The sequence below is a fragment of the Protopterus annectens genome, chromosome 2.part1, assembly GCF_019279795.1.
Source record: "Protopterus annectens isolate FY-2018-M chromosome 2.part1, PAN1.0, whole genome shotgun sequence".
Taxonomy (NCBI): Eukaryota; Metazoa; Chordata; order Ceratodontiformes; family Protopteridae; genus Protopterus; species Protopterus annectens.
In genome coordinates this window covers 1,742,555,883-1,742,578,074 of record NC_056729.1, presented here as the reverse complement: position 1 = coordinate 1,742,578,074, position 22,192 = coordinate 1,742,555,883, and the positions used below count along the sequence as shown (strand labels likewise).

Genomic DNA, 22,192 nt, shown 5'->3' with positions numbered 1-22,192 from the left:
TAGTAAGGCTTATGGGGCGATAGTTACCAGGGTCAGTTGTGGCCCCTCCTTTGTGGAGGGGAATAACCATTGCTGTGCACCATTCTATGGGCATGTAGCCTGTGGAGAGGCTGAGGCTGAACAGTGTGTTTAGGTGGAGGGTTAGTTAGTTCTGTAGTTTGTGCAAGATGCAGCCTGGGACACCATCTGGCCCCACTGACGCTGTGCTTTTGGCTTTTGAAAGGGCTGTTTTCACCTGTGCGTCTGTGATTTCCGGGTCACTGCACTTTTCCGTTATTGTTATGGGCCCTTTTGGGGGTGAGAGGGGGTGAAGTTTGCACTGAATCTATCTGCCAGGATGTTGGCAATATCAGTAGGCTCAGTATATTTTGTGCTATTTTGCACTAGTTCAGAGCATATCTGCGAGTTGCCACTTAGATTCTTGACATAGCTAAAAAAGGCTTTGTGGTTATCTTTTGAATACTTTGCTGTTTTTCTTTCAAAGTTAGCCTTGGATGATTTCATGAGGGACCTTAGTTTCTTACTGATACTGATCAGGGATGTCTTTCCTTCTTGGGATTTGCTTTTTTTCTGAACTAGTTTCCTCCTTCTATTGTATAGCCTGTTTATGGCAGGGGTCCACCAGGCTGGTTTCCTTCTCTTAGGGGAGTGAGTCTTGGTTTTGCTAGGGATGGCACGATCCATGCATCCTTGTAGGTGCTCATAGAGTGCATTTGTAAAGGTTCCTGCATCTTGGACACTGTTGTCCTTTAGTGTGGGGGCTGTGAAACTTACAGGACAGGTAGCTTACATCCTTCTAAGTTGGGAACTGCTGATTGAAGGCTCAGTGTCTGTTATTCTAAAAGTGTATTAGTTCTGGTTTAAGTACTTGGGGTTCAGGCCAGTCATTTTACATTAACAAAGTTTGTGGTCTACACTCTTGTGGGAGGAGAGGCTGGACTCTGCCCTTCTAAGCTGGGAATTTCTGGTTAGAGGCTTATAGTGCCTGCATATTTGAACTGTTTCTTACTGAAATAGATGTGCCTTGTTTGCTGTTGCATAAACTAGATTCAGGCCTGCTGAATCTGTCTTTGTTTGTATAACTTGAGCACTAATCCAGGCCTTCTTTTTTGGAGACTGTTCCCCTGCACCCCAGTGGCAGGAGTGTGCAGTTAGAACTTGTCTGATTGAAGACTACAGAAACAGGGCTCAGTTTTGAGATGTTTTTACTGGTTAATTGGGTAATTTGTTTAAAAGCATTTTCTGATTGCTTGTAGTCATCTAAAGCTGTTTTAAGTGTATTAATTACTGTTTTTGCCTTATCTTTAAAAAAAATGTTTCCTTGTTTCCCACCTTTCTAAGCTAGTATAGTCCAGTTTTCAGGCTAGTGCTGAATTCAGGGCTGTGTTACAAGTTTCTGAGTTGCCCATACCTTACTTGGATAGAAGGAGGGTTCTCTATTCACCTGTGAGAGAGGGAACTTTGAGCAGCCATCTGTCCCTAGAGGAGTGGTTCCAGCCCAGAAGTTAGTAGTTTATAGTCCATTTTGGGCTAATTTCTATCTCTTTCATTTCCCTGCTGTAAAAAGCACGTTTGCATGGTTTTGCACATCCAGGCAGCGCCAGCTAGCTAGGGCTAAATTATTCCTGGCTCCACCAAGTCTCCTCTTCAGTTTTTCCCTTGATACTAGTCTAACTCTCAACCTAAGCACTTAAAAAGCATCCTACAGTCCAGCACTTGCCCAGACCTAATAGCAAGCACTAATATACCCCAACACTTGATTGCCCAGCAGAGCAAGGCTAATTATTCACCCCTCATCAACCAAGCAATTAAGTAGCTCACCCTACTATTCAGGCATGACCAAAGGGCAATTTCAGGTATACTCTCCAGTCCAGCTGGTGAACCTGGGTAGCCTGAGGCAATGTTACAACTGCCTCATGTACAGAGACAACCCTCTCCTCCTACCATAAAACATTAACATATGCGAGAGATGCAATTATATAGCTAAACTGGAGGCTAAGCTCTCTCCACCCAAGACTGGAACAGGCAATTATGAGGAGAAGGTTAACACTTGCACCACACCTCCAACCTCACATAGACATACTAAACCAGCACTGGCAAAAAATACACATAAATACACAAAATCATACTTGGAAGCTCTAAATAAAAACCTGCAAAAGCATCCGAGACCTCCAAAGCAGACACCCAAAACACCTGCACCTCCTGTCACAAACCAGACAACACATAAAACACAAAACCAGTGTGCTGCACAATCACAGCCCTTAAGGCGAAATAACATACCTAACACACTAGTAATAGACGACTCTATAGTCAGGCACACTGATGTCCCACTCACTAGGCCGGACAAGAAGAAGGTTACTGTTAGCTGCCTGTCGGGAGCCAGAATCCACCACATAACACAAGCACTCAGGTCACTCCAGAACAAGTACGAATATGACTCTGTCATTGTTCATGTTGGTGTGAATGACCTGAGACGTACCTCCCTGGATTACATGAAAAGAGACATGGAAGAGCTCTCTTTTCATGTAGCCCAGGCGGGTATGACCCTGACACTGAGTAGCATCCTGCCCTCACCAAGAATGATACTGCAGTATAGAGAAAAAATGATCAATTTCAACAATTGGCTAAGCTTCTGGTGTTATTCAAATGGGATCCAGTGTCTGTCAGCCTGGGACGACATGCTTGACAAGCCTTGTTATTTCGCAAGAGACCGCTTGCACCTGTCACCCCTAGGCTTTTGAATACTGTCCAAGGCTCTTGCTGCCCCATAGTGCCTTTTTTAGGCAAGGCTCAAAAGTCAAACCCACCTCTGTGAACAGCACAAATAAAAAATGAGGGTTATGCTACTCAACGCCAGGAGTTTAAATCTCAAAATGCACGCACGCAATGCACTCCTCAGTATGGAGAACGTCGACATCTGTGCAGTAACTTAAACCTGGTTCAAGGCTCCACAGAGCACCCCAGCACTACCGGGCTATAACTCATACCACACATTTCGGCCACAGAACATGGACCGAAACACAAAAGGAGGGGGGTGTATCCATATTCATCTAGGATACCTACACCTCTAGGTTAGTGGTACAGCATGATACCTCTGAGATCATCCATGTGCAACTAACATCGGGCAAATTTGCAATGCAAATTGTGGCCTGCTACAGATCACCCTCCATGAAACAGGACGACCACTCCGCCTTTCTTTAGACACTGGAAAACATGAAGGTCCTACCGAACACCCTGATATTGGGTGATTTCAATTACCCTACCATTAACTGGGAAAACTACTCAAGTATAAACTCCCAGGTCCAGCGCTTTCTGGAATTTGTCAACTCAAATGCCCTGGATCAGCTGGTAAACTCCCTTACCAGAGGTGAAAACATATTGGACCTGGTCATCACCAACATGGGCGACAGGTGTTCCGTACCAACGGTCAACCCGTCACTGGTTAGATCAGACCATAAACTAATCACTCTGGATGTCCACACCACAACACCACCCCAAACCAAGGAAACCACAGTGAAAAACTTTTCTATAGCAAACTTCACCTTACTTAAGACAGACTATTACTTTCAAGTAGTTGCCCATTCAGTCTTGTGAACTGAACGGGCTTTGACATTACATCAGCATATGAAATGGCACCTGTTGGGATGAAATATCCTGCTGGGGTTGGGAGGGTGGCCAAATGGTTAAGGTGTTTGCCTTACAAATGCAAGGTGCAGGGTTTGAGTCTCACAAGGGATAATTGGCTAGGCTTAAAATAGCTCGCAAGGGCAGTTAGCCTAGTACTAATCTATGAACCTATGAACCTATGATGGAAATTTCATACATGTGGCATGTAACTATGTTTGCACTCATATCCTGTAAATTGTGCAAGTGTTTTGTGTTCTGTACTGATATTAGAGCAAACATGATTGATTTAGCTAGTGTTTACTGGAAACATTTTGCTCTAACTTCTGCTTACTAGAGGCAGTTATATGCAAGTCTGACTGCTGTGTTTGCATACATCGTCATTTCTTCTTATTCTTACAGCTTTTTTCGCAGTTAGGGGTCACCACAACACCTGTCTGCTCATGATTGGCAGTGGAGTTTTTATGGTGTCGAGTTGCCAGCCCAGCGCCCAACCTTCCACAGAAGGCACACACACGCACTCACACCTAGGACCAATTTAGAGTGTCCAATCCACCTACAGCATGTCTTTGGGATGTGGGAGGAAACCGGAGCATCTGGAGGAAACCCACGCAACCAGAGGGAGGACATGCAGACTCCGCACAGAAGGCACCCCAGTCAAGGATCGAACTGGAGAACCTCTTGCTGTGAGGCAGCAATGCTTAACCGCTGCACCACCGCGGCCACCCTTGTATTGTCACTAATTATCTGAATCCACCAAGTCTCCATCTCACATAAGGGTACACCAATGTTTTATAATGGATGTGTGTGAGTAACATATATGTGGGAAGGATGGTGTCAAGTCATATAGTATTGACAAATAGATAATAATGGATAAGTGGTTATAATATTTATTTATTATTTATAAAATCTTTCAGTTCAGATCCTAGACTCTGTGCATTCTGAAATGGATATTGCAATGGTTAGTTAGTAGGCATAGAGAGAGTAGCAGATGGAGACATACAAGGTTTCAGAGATTTTTTTTCAATAAGATAATTTTTCGTGCCAGTTTTGTTTCATGTCTGCACAGGTGTTGTGATGATTTTTCCTCATATCTAATATATTTAATGCACAGTTGACATTGTAACTGGCAGGCCCTGTTCATGGTTTGAAGTAGGTAATACTGAATGTTAAAATGTGCCGCTTTATTCACTTATTGCTGTAATATAGAGACAATGGCCATGCAGATGGTAAGGTATTAGGATTACTTGAGAGAAGTGAAATCATTCAGCTGTCACTAGTAGATGTTTTTTTCTGCATATATAGAAGAATGGTTCACTGGAGACATCTGACTGTTTGAAGTTTTACACATTATTTCTCCTATGGTAGAGTATGGAGTGGGCTGTTTTTAGGTTGGAGAACCATTTGACATTTCCTACTTGATAGCCAGTTATTATTTCTAATGGGGATGGAACTAGGATGGTTTTGACCAATTATTGGTGAGGGAGGGGCTGAGATTAGTCATGACAACTGAACAGCAGAACAGACTTGGAAGAAGGGAAGACTCGTGTGGCAGGTAATTAGATGAGAACATGGAGTCAGGAATCAGCACCTGGATTTTTTTCCAATATCTTTATTTGTATTTCCATGAAGAAATATCAAAAAGTTCTTTAACATGTGATGAGCATAAGTACCTAGAGAATTCTTTGTTTGTAAGGGTGTATATTACATCAACAACCATTTAAAAAAGCGAACGGTGACTAATTGACCCTATGTAAGCGAAAGCTTACAATGTTGAACTGTCAGTACAGAGATTTTTTTTCCAAGAAAAAAACAATCGCTGTTCCAACAACAAAAAAAAAAAAAAGGAAACACTTTATAACAATACATTAAGTGGGGGGCTGTACCCCCCCCTACTTAAATATACCAACTCCGAGACCACACTACAGTGCCAAAAATGGCAAAGTACCAAAGCGGCCAAGCAAATTCTTTCCCAGAGAAAGAATTCGCTTACGTGCCGCTTCGATATTTTCACATTTCAGTCTTGTATGTTCAATCAAGACGCATTCAAAAGAATGCGTCTTCGGTCTTCTAATAGGAACCCGTTTGTAACACATTGAAGAATTAACAGAAAAAAAAATAATAACATCACAACTATGTACACCGAGTGACAAATGTCATAGCATAAGTTCAGTTAATACAATGACAATAGTACATAACAGTATGGTCTCAGAGATAAAAATGAAAGAAAAAAACAAGGCTTTAGTTATAAATTTTCTCTTTGTTAACTCAGCTTAGATGTGTCTAGTTGAAATTATTGGAGCATGCAATCAAAAAGTGTTTTCCACAACTGTGCATAGTAAGAGCATTTGCTTTGGTTGCTAACCATTAATTTATGCGCCATTATATATGTTTGGCTTAAATGTCTCAGTTTTCTGAGATATATAGCTTCATTGATGAAAAGGGTAATTAGGGTATGTTGTTTTTGTTTAAATAGATCCGTGGGGCAATGTGTAAAACAGTGAATTCCCAAGATACAGTGGTCTTCTCGTGCCCCATTTTTTCAAGTCTGGCCCTTAGTGAGCACCATCATTTTTATGAACATTTACAGCTCCAGGATATATGCAAAATGTCAGCTCTTTGGTCATGACAGTGTAGACAGTTTGGAAAAGATGTGGAATAATATTTATTGAGTTTGATAGGAGTTAAATATGCATTATTAACTATCGTGAATTGGCTATGCATAATTTTTTTTAAAGGGATGAGTTTTAAAGAAAGCTGAATTTATTGAGGTTTCTGGTTACATTGAATTGCAGGTTGGCTTTTGGATCAAAAGTTTGAGTGTAGGATATTCTCTTTATATTTAGCAGCTGTGATTAAGTTATACATATTTGTTGATAGACTTCATAGATTAGTACCAGGCTAACTGCCCTTGTGAGCCATTTTAAGCCTAGCCAGTTATCTCTTGTGAGATTCAAACCCTGCACCTTGTGTTTGTAAGGAAAACACCTTAACCATTAGGCCACCCTCCCAATGGAGCATTTTCTTAAGTGTGAACATAGTCCATAACTCCTTGCAGAGATTTATGTTATTATTATTATATATTTTGGGGTCATTTCTTTAATCTGTCTTAGTCTAACTAGATAACTTTAAGGCAGGTTTGATGCAATTCTGAGATCATTAGCAGACAGGATCTTATAACAATAAATATTTAATATCTTCACTTCTCTGATTATAGAGTAAGGTGGAACAGTTGGAAAATGTTAAAGGGACTTGTTAGAGTTATCGATTCAGTTATATTTTGCAATAGTTATATTTTAGGCGGTTATTTAGTTTGATTCTATCCATATTTACTTTACTGAGGAAGGGTAAGACCTTCGGGTTGATTTTGGAACCAGTTACTAGATTATATCATATTTTTGCTCAAATAGGGCTCCATTTTGTTTTGGTTGTACAATAATCAGAGATTGCTATAATTCTACTAGCATTTATTAGGTCGTAATAGAGTTTAAAATCCGGGATACCTAAACCACCAATCTTTTTGGGATAAACCAGTTTTTAATAGCTAATACAGATCAATTTGAGTTCTCAAAGAAAATTAGAAAGATTTACATTTATGGTTTTGAAAAACCTTTTTAGGTGTTATTATATTAGTTGCCTTAAATTGAAACTGTAATCTGGGTAGTATATTCATTTTAATAATAGCCACGTTTGACAATAGAGGGAATTTTAATTTGTTCCATCTGAGAATATCCTGTTCGGTTTTTGTTTGTTAATCTGGTAAAACTTTTTTAGGTGATGACAAAAATATACACCTAAATACTTCAAAGTGTCATTTAACTTACTTCCAGTCTCTGGAAAGTAATTAATTAGGTTATAGTTTGAGTTTAAAGGAAAAATAGATAATTTATTCTTGTTAAGTTTGTAATTAGAAAATTTTGAAAATGTTTCAATAGAATGCAGAATTTTTGGTAGTTGAGTATTAGGTAATGTAAAGCAAAGGTTTAAGTAATCAGCAAAGGTTGTTAGTATAAGCTTTATATTATTTATTGTAGGAAGGTAGTGAAATGTTCTTTGCACTATAAGGAGGAGGAACGGTTCTGTTTAGGTAGTAAACAAGTATGGGGATAATGGCTGACCCTGTCTAGTTCTATTAATAATTTTTATTGGAGAAGAAGCAGTTTTGGTAATATGTAAGGTCATATGTGTGTTCAGCACCTGGATTTTAATTGCTCTGACAGACGGTCTTGGTTATAAGTTGTTCATATGTTTCCAGGGGTGAAAGGTTATACCTAACAGTTTAAAAGCAGTAGCTATTTCAATGGAACTGTTAGCTTTTAAAGTATTTTTTAAGTCCTGAGTTTCTTCAGGTAGTGTACGGATAGAGTAGAAGACCATTCCTTTTTTGTACCCGTCCTTCTGTGAAATGATACAAAGTGATATTATCTGTGTGTCTGGCTAGATGCATGTGGTTTACAAATGCTGTAAAGGGGAGTGTGCCTGGGTAGAACTATGGGGTACTCCTAATGATAAAGGAAGTAAAGGTAAGACCTGACCAGAAAACAGACAGAACTCTCTGAAAAAAAGACAGAACTCTCTGAAAAAAGACAGCTGAAGAACAGTTTGATTGCATTTTCTGATATAATTTAATTGGGGAGTTGTTAAGATTAGCATTTAGTATATTGTCTTGAATTGAAAGCCTATGATAAATAGACAAAGATGGCAGTAACATATTTACCCTTATCCAGTTTTGCTTGTGTGTGATTTACAAAAGTGAGAAGGGTGCTGTTGGTTCTAGGAGCATGGAGGGACCCATGATGAGAGAGACCAAATTACAGCCTTTTAGGTGTGAACCACTGTTTATGAATGTACTTTCCAGTGTTTTGCAGGGTAGGGGAGGGTATAGCAAAGGGCCATGATTGGCTAAGGTTTAGGAATGCATTGCCTTTGTGAAAAGGAACTTTTATTGAAGATTTCCAAAGTTTGCACACACAATATTCGCCAATTTGCCTATTTATGGCCAAAAGATTCACCAGTTGACTTATATGTAGCTAGAAGGCTCACTAGTTGACATATTTATGACTGTAGTGATTCAGTATGTGGTGCTATTAGTCCCAGTCTCCGGGTAATAGGAAGGTAGTTAATCTGTGGACAGTGGGCAAATCTTGCATTTTTTTCTGAGAGATTAAATACTGCAGAGATTCAGATGCGAGAGAACTCCAAATTTTTTAGAGAGTGTGTTGATGGATTATGCAAGATAGCGAATTGGAATGGCATTCCTTGTAATGCAGGTTTGAGATTAGGATAAAACAGTGAATATGTTGCAAACTAAAATTGGAAAAGAACAAACTCCTTTTTTTGGTTGTTAACCTGTGAGGTGCTGTGCCCTCTCTTTTGATGGTAAACATTTGTTGCCTCAGGCTTAAACAATGCTCTGTTATGTACCGCTGCATGAATATAGATAGAAATAATTCTTGTTGCATTTACTTTATCTGAGGAAATAGCAAGATGTTCTGTTCTGTTCATACTTAAGAACTTGCAGACATGCTGCATTATTACATCATGTTCCTCATTTGTCCCTATGTTTTTCTTTCTCCCCTCCGTGTTTGTCATAGGGTTCTCTAATTGCCTGCGAGTTTTTGCTACAGAATGGTGCTGATGTAAACCAAAGAGACAGGAGAGGCCGAGCCCCGCTGCACCATGCAACGTATATGGGACACACTGGGTAGGTCATTGTTGTTTATGTTTGTATGTTTCTTCCTGTTTTTCTAGATTATAAGTTGCACATCTACAATGATTTATACTGATAACTGTAAATATATTAGTGTGAGTGGCTTATCAGGTTGCACATTATCTTTGATACCAGAAGTTCAAAAGACATGTAGGTTCTGTCACACCGGGTGGGTGAGTTCATATTACATTGTTCACTCTTCACTATGAAGTGAGTAATGGGGGTGTATGCATATGCTATGTTAAAATTGCAGTGGGTATACATAGATTAAAGATAACTGTAGTCAGTCTTCTCAAAGGCCACTGAGGACCATAAGCTTGATATTAACCACTGAAGCCATGATCAGCTTTATCCTGTGTGGTAAAAAGAAAATAACAGAAAACTATTGTGTACATTAAATACACCTAAAAACAACTGATTTATTATATTTTATTTTAGTAGCAATCATTTGTCAAGCTTTTATGTAATGGCCAGTTTTTAAAATGCAGCACTGTTCATACTTTTGTGTTATTTTACTTTTGTTAATTAACAATCCTTTTTCTGTCTTTCTTAGTAGAACTGACATGCTGATGTGATTACATTTTTTTTTTGCTTCAGACTTTTGATTGGATTTCTCATTGCTCACGTCATACATTCATAGATGTATGCTAGGCTATCAGCTTACAGACTATTTTAAGTCTAGCCAATAATCAGAGGTTAGAATCAAACTCAATACCTTGTATCTGTGAGGTAAAGACTGTAACCATTATACCTCTCCTCCCCCATGTGAGATTTAAACCCTGTAGCTTGTGCTTGTGAGGTAAACACTTTAAACATTAAGTCAACTCCCAAATGTCTCCAAAGTTGTACAACCATGACATACTGTATGCAACTTTGTCACCACCGCCTCTATTGCAAGGGGCTAGAGTCAGTTAACAAATGTCTGTGTCCCAAAACATAGGAATGGTTCAGTAAAATCAGGCATGCTACATTAGCAGCATGTCTTTGTATTGATAATAAAGAAGGCAACCATTCACTCTTGCCAGTCAAACAGAAAAGTCTAGAGAATGTAAACAGTCTTAGAATGGGCTAAACAGCAATAAGTCTGAGGTCTAAATACGTAAACATTGTAATTTTAACTGCGGTGGTGGTGCTGCGGTAGCGTTGTCGCCTCACAATAAGACGTCCTGTTTGATTCTCAGCTAGAGCGTCTTCTGTGTGGAGACATGCGTGAATGGGCGTACCTTCGTTGAAGGTTGTGCATCAGGGCTGGCAACTCGGCACGTAAAAATCTACTGCCAATCATTAGCGGACCGGAGTTCTGCTGTGGCGACCCCTAACCGGGAAAAGCCGAAAGACACAACAACAATATGTATTGTAATTTTGGCATAGCATATGCATGCTGCATATGTAAGACAGTTGCCCTCACGTTTTGTAAAGGGGTGTTTGCTTTAGAATTTTATATGCAGGTGTCACTTAGACTGGCTTTACTGCTTTAGTCCATGGACATCAAGAAAGCCCTACCATGATCCCATCAACAATCCTGTCTAGAAAAATGTACATATTAATTTCCAGTACAGCACAGTCTTACTGGAGCTACAGGTTTGCTTTGATTTTTACAGTATTTTTACCTACTAAAATCAAATGTCTGTTTTCAGTAATGATGCAGAACTTTTATTCTGTTTAACTTATTTGATCGGTAAGACCATTATACCATATTTGAAGGTGATGGGAACCAAACTCAGATTTGCAGAATGGGCCAAACTTATGTGTAGCATTCTACTCTAGCCTTCTAGGCAGCATAGCTGTATGTCATTGCTAAAGTCTTAAAAGTAGGGAATCTCTCAAGTATTTGTGCTATATTAAAAAAAGGGAAAAAAATAAATAATTTATGTTTGTGTACAGTAATGATAACAGGAAATGTTTTTTTTCTTTTCTAGTCAAGCGTGTCTCTTTTTAAAACGAGGAGCTAATCAGCATGCACTTGATGAAGATGGCCATGATCCTCTCAGCATTGCAGTCCAAGCAGCCAACGCAGACATTGTAACATTGTAAGTTAAAAACATAGAAAAGGGAAAACAAACTTGTCCTTACTAGTCCAGTCAAAACAAACTTGCTAGTCCAATCAACTTGCAAGTTTTGCAAGTCAGTTACAAAACTTGGGTGCAAAATGGCAAACCTCAGATAGTTTAAAATATAGAGAATTATGATTAGAACCAGGTTATGTGCTTGAGAAATTAATTTCTTGCAGTCTATTTCCGGAATGCATAGCAAGCTCTTATGTCTGGTCGCCCATTTATAAATAGTGGGTGGACAGCATAGCTTGCATCGTCTACAAAGCTGCACAATTTGCTTTGCGTACTATGCAAGGATGTCCCTATTCATAGTCCCATTGTTGCACAAAACTGCTCTGATAAACAGGAGAGATGCAGTGTCATATGCAACTACTGTAGTCGGAGTTAAGGCCTAAGCTGATGAGATCCACTAACATCCCAGTGCCCTGATGTGGAGTGTAAAATGCACATCATACTGTTTCATAGATATCTGTATTCAGAGTCATTACAGCAGCACTCTGGACCGACCCCTGAACTAGTGCTTCACCCCCTTACTCAAATAGAAGAGCCAAAAAAAAGGTACCTCTGATACACTGCTCACAGCAGTCTGAAGCACATGCCCCCTCCCAGACACATGACCCCTCTCTGCCACAGCTCTTCATTGGAAGAGCCAAAAAAAGGGGGGGGGACTGCTCAAACACCCCCTCTCACATACATAACCGCTCCTTGTCACAGCTCTTCATTGGAAGAGTGGGGAAAAAAAGTAGTTTACAAGTTGCTTTCTGTCCCTGCATTTCAGAAATGTCAGTACAGAAAGAACACAGGAACAGCACTTCAGGATTACACCTTGTAACACCATGCACCCGGGGCACGTGCCCTGTTTTCTGCAATATTGCTACACTACAGTTTGTATTAGGCAATTCCATACATAACAGTGCAAAAACATTTAAGTACTCACAATAATTTAGCTGTATGCACTTCTGCATTTCAGTGGAAGAGAATCTGTACAGAATGTAACAGTCCATGTTCACTCTGCTCATATTGCCAAACCAGGCAAGTAGTGCAGTTTGTGTATGGCAGGCTATGCAGGTGTATGTCTGTGCACTGCTGCATGTTTATGTGTGGATATACGAATAGTGCATGAGTGTGTAACTGTGAGTGTCCAAGTGAAGTTATGTATGTTTGTGTCTTTATATTATGAATGACTGCTGTCTGACATAATCTGTGGCTGGTGTGAATGGTGATATTGTGGTTTTAGAGTGTGCAGCTACTGGATATGTTTGTGTGCATGTATGCGTGTGTGTGCATATGTGTGTGTGTGTGTGTGTGTGTGTGTGTGTGTGTGTATATGCATGTGATCATACTAATAATGAAGGTCTGTGGAAGGTGTACAGCTATGCCTGTAAATGGTCTCTAGTGTCAGACAGGGAGGCTAAGTATACCAAAGCCACAGTCTGCAGTCAGCGCAGGTTGGTAGGGCACTCAGCTGAGTAGTTGTTCTAAGTGCTCAGTTAACCAATTCATACTTCATCAAATTCTCTGTTAATTAGATGCTTCACTATTCAGAATGTGCCCAACTATGCATCACTAAATACAAGAGCAGTACAGCTTCCCTTATTTGTGCACCCCGACTCTTCTTTATGAATTGCAGTCATTGCTTTGCTTTATGGGCATCGTGACAGGCCTGACTGGATTTGTTTCTTGTTTGAATTTCTGCAGAGTCACTTCTTTTAAACTGCACCCAGTATTTTGCTTTATCGTTTTGAGTTTTTCAGCAGCTACTGTGATGTATGAACATAAAAATAGCATATTTATTATTTACACAGCTTTTAAGTACATTAAATGCACTCCACTTTCCACATTCTGAGAAGCTGACAGCAGTTTGTAAGAAACTGCAAGCAACATAGAAAAGTTTAGCCCTAATATCCTCAAGTTATTCTTCGGATATGAGGTGTATTTGCCATAGCACAACCACATGAGCGTATTATGGATTAAAAAATGAGTAGCAGTGTGTCCATGAGTAACTGTACCATGCATGAATGAATGAAACACCACCAGTATTGTTTTCACTGATAAAACCTGCATGTGTATTATTTTAGAATGCACTTAAGAAAACTGGTAAAACAGCAGAGTTATCTAAACGTAATATCATAAACACTTCTAATGTCAGAATTCGACAAGAGAGATTTTTTGCAGCTTTAAAAGCAGTTACATAATTTAGAAGTAACTGTTACAGACTGGTGGTGATAGACCCTGCCATACATATAGATAATGTGCTGATATGGGTAGGCTAGGAGTACATAGTACACTGATTGATGTGTACAATATGGTTCATCCAAAGTCCATCCATAACCCTATTTAAGTGTAACGTATGCTACTGGATGTGAAATCGAAAATTCACCCCCTGGTCTGGTGGACAGAGGCAATCAGTAAATCATATCATAATCATCAGTCACCCCTATGTAAATGTTAAAACATATAACTTGTGGGGCACATGGGCTGTACAGCTAGGCTTATAACGGCCTTAGTGATCATTAGCTTGGTATACACCTAGGACCCTATCGGAGAAGTACTGTTTAGCATGACAGTGCTACACAGCGCCACAGGGAAAGGCATACCATATATTGTACCTAATTGACAAGATGCAGTAGTCCGACCCAAGCTGCCCTGTAGTTGCAAACTCTGACATCATGCCTAGAAGTGAGTCATAGAGATTTTACACTCCTTGTGCATAATGGCAGAAATAGGGTTATTGCCCTGATGTAAGGTAATGAGGAATTTAGTGCTGGGCAAGATCCCACTGGTGGAAGTTCACTAGCATCAAACGTGTGCCTAAGGGAGGAAAAAGGGGGTCAGCCATCCCTGGGTGCAAGGAGTTTGGGGGTGGGTGATTCACAGATGCCAATTGGGTGGTACTGCAGTTCTGGCATTCCGAAATGAATGCCAATACTATATTTGTGGTCAGGACTGAAGAGCTTTAGTGCTCCATGTGTGATGTTTAGACTGTAGCAAGCGGTTTGCTACAGTTACATATAAAACAGATTAGACAGCTGTACAGATTGCCTCAACACCTGACCATGGCTCTAACCAGCATCACTGTATGTTTTCCCACAGCAATAGTAACTAATAACTTTTGCCACGTGTAAAGTGCAACAGCTGAATTACATCAGTCTAGAACAATAGACTACCAATACATGGGATGTCAGCCTACATCTCAACTCTCTGCATTTTAACGTTTGCATTCTTTTAGCAGTTGTATTCAGTTGCTACTTATAAAGCAGACAAAGAATACATTTTATGACTAGTTATGAAGGAAATGCAAGAGGTTATATCTTTAAACAGAATAATACATTTCCACCCCTTTCATTCACTTGCACATTTACAAGAGATCATGTCACAAAGTTATACATATTTTGCAGACTAAATGTTTTATTAGTAGAAAAGAATACATAGCATCTTTAAGCCAGTTTTCCTTATTCTGGAATTAACCCTTGCACCACAGGAGCTGTTTGATCATTGTAGTTTGTTTAGCTTCTCATGATGACTGACATTTTCATTGGTATGGATTAATGGAAACTACAGATGTGGAGGATTTGCATACAGGCATTCTCTGACATAGTCATGTAGTTGCACTGTTGAAAATGGTAATAAATATATTTTTTTAACAGTAGAGTTGATTTAATATCAGATTTTACAGCTAGGCCATTACCCATTGAAACTAAAATAATCTCTTCTTTTAACAGGTTGAGGCTTGCTCGAATGAATGAAGAAATGCGAGAAGCAGAAGGTCCGTTTGGACAACCAGGTCAATATCCCAGCAACAGCCCTACTGAGCAACAGTACAAGAAGTGTATACAGGAATTCATCACTCTGAATATAGATGAGTGTTAGGAACACGCCTACAGGCTCTCCTGACTGGTTGGGTGTAACAACACACAATTTAATCTGAGCCCCACCCACCAAGAACCAGCAGGATTAGTATTGATTAGTACTAGAATATAATATGTAATATATTGTTGCGAATGTGTAATTTAAAAGTTTTTGATGCACGCATTTCAAGTAGACTCTGGTAAAATATTAATCTGGTGCTACTGGGAAACCACTGCCTAGACGTCTTTATTCACATCCAGTACTGATCAGCAGATCACACCAGCATAGCGCCAGTCCTGCCAGTAACTGCTGACTGTTAGTGTGTTACTTTGCGCAAGATTTCTTGATAATGCTTTGTAACACAAATTTTGGCTTAGGCAACATGTTAGTTGTGACATATAAAAGTCTGCAAATGTGAAGGAAGGATCGTTTGGTTAAAGTGAAATCTAGCATGAAGTGATTAACAACCATAATGTATGCATTTTTCAAGAGTGGCATCTGGTTTTGCAAAGCACTTTGTAAACTTCAAGCACTGGAAGTCTGCATTTATGCCTGCAATGTAGTGATCTGTTTCTACTGTGGTGATAATAACCAGTAAGGCATGGCAGGATGATTGCTAGGTGAGATAACTTTAGATTTTAAATGTGCTAAGGCACAGAGCAGAACTGAATGTCTCCAGTAACACGAGACCTAGCATTAAGCAGTGAAGTAGATTCCTTGGTGTGCCTCATTGCAATTATAAAATGGGTTCTTAGAAATAAAGAGAAAGGCCTATTTTGTAGGATATTTCCTTTAAATTAGTTTCAAGCCATGACGTGCTATTTCTCCATGGCAGCAGTTGCCTTTAGGCTAGTCAGTTTTCAGGGTTTTTCCTATGCAGTCTAGAGTTATAGTTGTCAGTTTATATGCTTAACACACCAGTTTTTACATATAACTGCTCGATTATTTGATGGCAGCAAATCTCAGACTAGAACAAACTAAATCAGGTGGTAGCAAGGCACAGTTTTATGTTCTGCACTAGCTGTCTGCCAGGTTCAAAACACGCTGGCATTGCTGTGTTTTATTAAGCAATTGAGTAGATGACAGCTTGGCATTTTACATCACAAGTACATGCCATTTCGATATTTGCAAATGCATACTTTTGTTTCTTTGATATTTATTTGGTTTCAGCAAGCTGGAAGGACAAAAATTTGTTTGAGATGTTAGCTCACTGCACTTTGGTGAAACAGCCTGGTAGATGTTGCATTTATGTGCTAAACTGGCCATAATGTATGGAGCACTGTTAAGGGATCAAAGACATTTGTCTTAGTAAAAAGAGAATGCTTGTGTGGTATGTAGAAATCAAAAACCATTGTGATCTGTGACATATTTTTGTGTTAGATAGTGTCATAAACTGAAAGCATTTTTTTATTTGTTAAGGAGCTTTGGATGTTGGGATGGTCTAAGGTTTGACTGGAAGTCTTGTTAGCCTGTGAGGATTCACGGCTTTGTTGCCAGCATAATTTAATTTCTGTCATCTTGGTTATTTTATAGGAAACAGTCATAGTGTGCTCAGTAAAATAAGTTAGCTGTCACTTAATTTCAAGGTACACAGCTACAAATTTGTAAATAGGAAATGAAGCTGTGTCTTAAGGACACAGATTAACTATTTAAAGATGACTAGGATATTATTTAGACTAAATGTATAAATTGACTTTGTGCACTTTTCCTACCAACAGTATTGTTTTTACTGTCATTTTGTGAATTTTTTTTATAGTACAATTGTTTGTGTTTAATTTATATTAATATGCCAGGCGGACTCGTGCAATCGGATGTAACTCAGTAAAGGTGCACTGTATTAATTGTTGCATTTTTGTATGACTTTAGAACATATTTTTTTAAGACTTGACATGTTTCATTTTTTTTTTTTGTAGTTTGGAATGTAGGCATAAAATGTCTTTTAGCTCTAATTTAATAAAATGGAATATTTCTACCAAGCCTACCGTTTCTAAAACACAGTGTACTGCAGAACTGTTTTACTTAGGAATAAACTTCTTAGCATTTTGTACTTTGTTTTTTTGGTGATGTGCTTTTGTAGATGTTTTTATTAAGGAATGGGTTCCCTTTTTGACGTCACATTGTCAGGGGTCTCAATGACCTTTGGAAACTTTTATTGAATTTTTGTTTTCAGTGTTGGATATTTTTTGTACAGTTGTTTATATGGAAAAGACAGGAAAACAAGAAGTTATGATTTTATGCCAAATTTATGTTGAGGAAGTGTAGAATGTAAATAGTAGATTTAAGTTTAAATTGACAAGTACAAGATTTCAGGTCTTAAACGAGATCATAAACAACAAATTATCATATTTTATTTGTTGTTTTAAGACCTTGATGATTTATTGGGTGCAGTTATAATGCCTGCTTTCTTGTATCTTAAAAATGTTGAGTTTAACTCATTACTTCACACTATTTCTGAAGGTTTAGTCATTTTTATAGTATCTTTCAAATAATCACTGTATTGCCTTATTGGCTGCAGATACTTTTAGACTAAAATAACTGAGAGGACCTTTGTTTACTTGTTGGTCCATTTAATTAAAATCAAACCCATTCCTGCTCTGTACAGTATATTGTAAACATTTTTACTTGTGAAGCAAATACAAAAGAAAAGGCATGGGTGAAGTAACATGCATTGCGTGCACACGTGCCTTGTAATGTTTTTCCTCTGAACAGTTGTTGCACTTCCAAATGTGGTTTGCCCAGTTTTATGCAGTATGGCAAAAGCATTTCTAACCTGGGTCCCATAAATCCATTTAAAGCCATGAGTTTGCACAGCAGTCTTGCTGTCGCGTGCAGTGTCTTAAAATAATCACCCGATTTGTACAAACTGGGGAAGTACTAGGTCACTTGATGCATGGAACTGAATAGTACTCCAGGGTTAAAATGGTGCATTTAATGCAATTTTTCTAATTGCCTACTATTTGCATAGCACAATCATGCATTGGTTGGGATGTTAGATTAAACTTGGGGTGCTGCCCCGATTCAGAATATTCCAGAATATTCCATGAAACCTGGTGTGTATTCGTTCCTATGAACACAGCCAAAGAATATGTATACACTGTGGGCTGTTGTGTAGGAAGTTTTTTTTTTTTTTTTAATTACCGAATTGGGGATTAGCTATACAGTGTACTTCACACGTGAAGTACTCAAGGAACTGTCTTCTCATTCGTATGCTCCACAGTGTACCTTTCTCACTTTGCTGTAATGTAGTCATATTTGGCTCAACAGACAGGCACTTTTCCTGGTACTGTTTAACAGGCCGTTACTCATTAGATCGACTGTGAGTTTTTATACAGGGGTGTCAGTTTAAGGCATTGTGTGGACAATGAGTTAGCACTTTCATTAATTTGATCATAAACCTGAAAAAGTGTGATTTATTATTCAAGCAGGTCTGTGCTTCCGTTATTATGTACTTGGAAAGCATGCGGAATTGACTAAAACACATAATATCTGTCTGGAGTTTCTGGTTCATAAATGCTTAGGATACAAACTGTAGTATGGATAGGTTGGATGGTATGATTTGTGGGAGCTGACTGTTTTGGGGAAATAGTGATTCTTTAATGTTCTTTTCTTTCAGGAAGTAAAACTTCTGGCATTTGAGTTCCTTTATTCCTTAATGAATGATATTGTTTTTACTACCAAAGATTATAGCGAAAAGATGGTTAAATGAAAACTTTCCATAGTTAAAAGTTAGGGGAAAACAACCCAAGTCAATCTCATGAGTGCTGTTTTTATTAGGGTATTTACTTATGTACTCATAAATTTACCCCAGGACTGCCCCCTGTACTACTAATGGAGAGAGGCAGCTCCTGAATGATTTACCCCATGCACGGGTCCTCTCATATTATCTGTGGTATGATTCCAGTTATTCTCAGTTGGGGTAATTATATAATTATCAACCATGGGATGGGTAAGACCAAACTACAACCAAATGGGGCAGGAAATTCACTAGGATTAAGATGGCCCTCAAGGGCAGCTAGCTGAGTACTTACATATGAACCCCTAAGGGCTTCTGTTGTTAGCCTTTCCCAAGCTTGCATAAATACCTTCTAGATGGCCTAGTCATTGTCAAGTTTTCTGTTTAGAATAGTTGTCTGCCTATCAACTTGTGTGCCAGTGCCCAGTTTGGCAACACCCATGAGATTAGCAGTCATTTGCAATTATAAATAAAGGCCATACTTTTTTCTGGTAGTTATTTTATCCCCTCCACACACCCCTATGCAGATGACTCAACCGTTTACATCTTTTGACTTAAAACATTTAATTTCAAATTTGATGCATATAAGGGAAGTCGAACCCCTCAGTGCTGCAACCTTGGTTGAAACATTCTATCTTTTTAGAACTGTTAGTTGTGTGGCAGTTTAGGTTAGTGGGTTCAGGCTAAGAGCTGTTGATGAGTTTCATTCCATAGTTATGGCACTGATTCCCTCATCTTACACTTGCAAACTGCGTGGCTCTGAACAAATCACTTAACTGGCTAGTGCTCTCGGGTTACCTCCGAAAAGGAACACATGTCCAGTGAACCTTCACAGTTGTCAAATAAATAAAATAAAAATAAAACCTGTCAAAAATACACAACTGTGCGCTTTTAAATTGAACAGTAACAAGTAGTTATGTTATTTGTTTAAAATTAATCGCAACTGTTATTGTATATACTGTATGAACTCTTAAAAATAATATATTTAAATAGTCTTGCCTATCCCCTGGAAGCCTGGCCAGTACGTTGGCCTACATCTGCCCGTGTTTTAGTGCCTATATTCACACACTTTTGCAGAGGCACCTATCACAAAGCATCTTCAAAAGTAAAAACTTGTTCTGTGAAAATAAATTCTGTAAGCTCTATCAAAATGGATTCTGAATGGAGACTAGTCAGATTCCTCTGTTATTACATAATTAAACAATACATTAATTACATCAGCTACTGCTGAAGTGTTATTACACTGAAAACTGTCCTTGTGTCTTGCTGGATGTCTTCCCCTTCGGGTTATGATCAGTATACAGTACCAGCTATAAAAATGCCTTTAATTGGTGGAGAGTACAGCTGTTAAAGCATACATCTTTTGTGGACATTTTTTTTCATTTGAAGGCACTGTATGGAGAAAGTGGTTTAATGCAGCGTATGTATAACACCATTAATTTTCTGACTGCATCTTTGCAATATCTGATTCCAAAATGAGATTTCCGTGTTCACTCAACACAGGGTAGTGTTAGGGGGGAATGGAGAAGAATGCTAAAACTATTAATGCCTGACCCTCAATGCCTTGTTTGGATACAGAACATCATTATTATTTTAGAAAAACTTGGCTAGGCTTAGAAAGGCCCTCCAGGTCATTAGTCTAGTAACAGTCTATGAAACTATGAAAAGCTTTACAAAATATTAAACCTTTAAAACTTCCAATTACAGTGCAGGACAGCATGTTCTTTGAAAAAAATACCCACTTAGAAACAAAATTATACTTAAAAATGACAGATGCCAGTAGAGAGGGCCATTTCTGATGACTCATTCAGTAGTTCATGGTTTGCTTCTGGCACCCTTCGCCCTGCTTTAAGTCTAGGGGAAAACATGAAAACCTTTTTTTGTTTGTTTGTTTTGCTGTGATTATGGGAACTTGGCCAGTTGTGATCCATCACATTGAAACTGTCAAGCTTGGGAAATTACTAACCTGCCTGTGAGAGTTTCTCAGAATAAAATAAACATCCCTTCAATTGGTTCATAAAAAAATCCAAAATACTAAGTTTTTTTCTGTATGTAATTAGAAGTAAGGTTATTAAGAACGTGATGAGTTCTTGGTGAAAGACAGTCAGCTCCCAAAAAACAGCTGTAGGGAATGATGTTATACTGCCCAAGTGAAAATAAACTGCTACCCACTGTTGTTAAATTATGTTTTCTGTTTGATGAAAGTAGAAAGTGCTGTAGAAGGGAGAACAGCCTTGCTGCAAGTACGCTAAAACATTTTGAATCTTATTTCACTGCCTACTTTGATTTCATCTCTGACAATTTTTTCCTTAGCTAAACAAATATATACTGAATATTGCAATGGGACTGATTATTCTTTTAGAAGCTAATATCTGTGTACAGTTTGATGTGCTGTCATTTGTCTGCTTTTTCTCCTGTTGTCTTTGAAAGCACCATTAATAAAAATCTGGATAAACTGCTAACCTTTTCTTCTTGAGAATTTTTGTGTTGGGTGTTTGGTCTTTACTTTTCCTTAACATCACTGCTGTCTTACACATTCATTCATTATGTTCATATCACAATGATATGATAAGCTGTAAGACAATTCTGTACTATTACGTATACCGAACTATATGACTGAACATTAACCCATTTTTCTTCACTTCGTTTTTAAGAGCTGTGAGAGTGAATTAACACATGGCATGGTATGCTTTATCTTAAATATCTTCACATCTTCAGTATGCTATGAGGTATGAGGCAAAGCTGACTGTCTTACTGTCATGAAGCACGCTGGTACTTTTGTGTAAACTTGGCCTAAATTCTGTTACTGAGATTAGAATGTTGACATCACTATAAATGTAAAGAAATTATCCAAAGGTTTTATTTTAATTTTATCAGCACAGCTATGGAATGCAAATCATCTTAACCATTGTTTTCTCACACACACAATTAACACACACGCGCTCACTCACACACACACACACACACACACACACACACACACAACAATTAACACACACGCACTCACTCACACACACACACACACACATACACAAAACAATTAACACACGCACACACGTGGATACATATGCACATATATGGGTATAGTAGGAAAAAACAAATAACATTGACTGTCAAAATGTTAAAAACGTGAACATTGAAGTGCAAGTAAACATGGATTGAGAAACAGCCTTGGTGCGTACAAAGTTTTAAAACTTAAAAATAAATTAATAAATAAATAAA

General features: G+C 38.5%; 1 protein-coding gene across 4 annotated transcripts in view; it reads left to right on the top strand.

The window, feature by feature from the left end:
• The window catches only part of ACAP3 (ArfGAP with coiled-coil, ankyrin repeat and PH domains 3), a 1,969,869-nt gene extending 1,948,437 nt beyond the window's left edge, over window positions 1–21,432 (top strand). For all 4 annotated transcript variants that reach the window (XM_044063200.1, XM_044063202.1, XM_044063201.1 and 1 more), the window contains 3 exons: window positions 9,219–9,328; window positions 11,254–11,364; window positions 15,111–21,432. In XM_044063200.1, the coding sequence (XP_043919135.1) occupies window positions 9,219–9,328; window positions 11,254–11,364; window positions 15,111–15,258 (369 nt within the window). In that variant the 3' untranslated portion in view covers window positions 15,259–21,432. The remainder of the gene's footprint in view (window positions 1–9,218; window positions 9,329–11,253; window positions 11,365–15,110) is intronic.
• The last annotated feature ends 760 nt before the right edge of the window (window positions 21,433–22,192 follow it).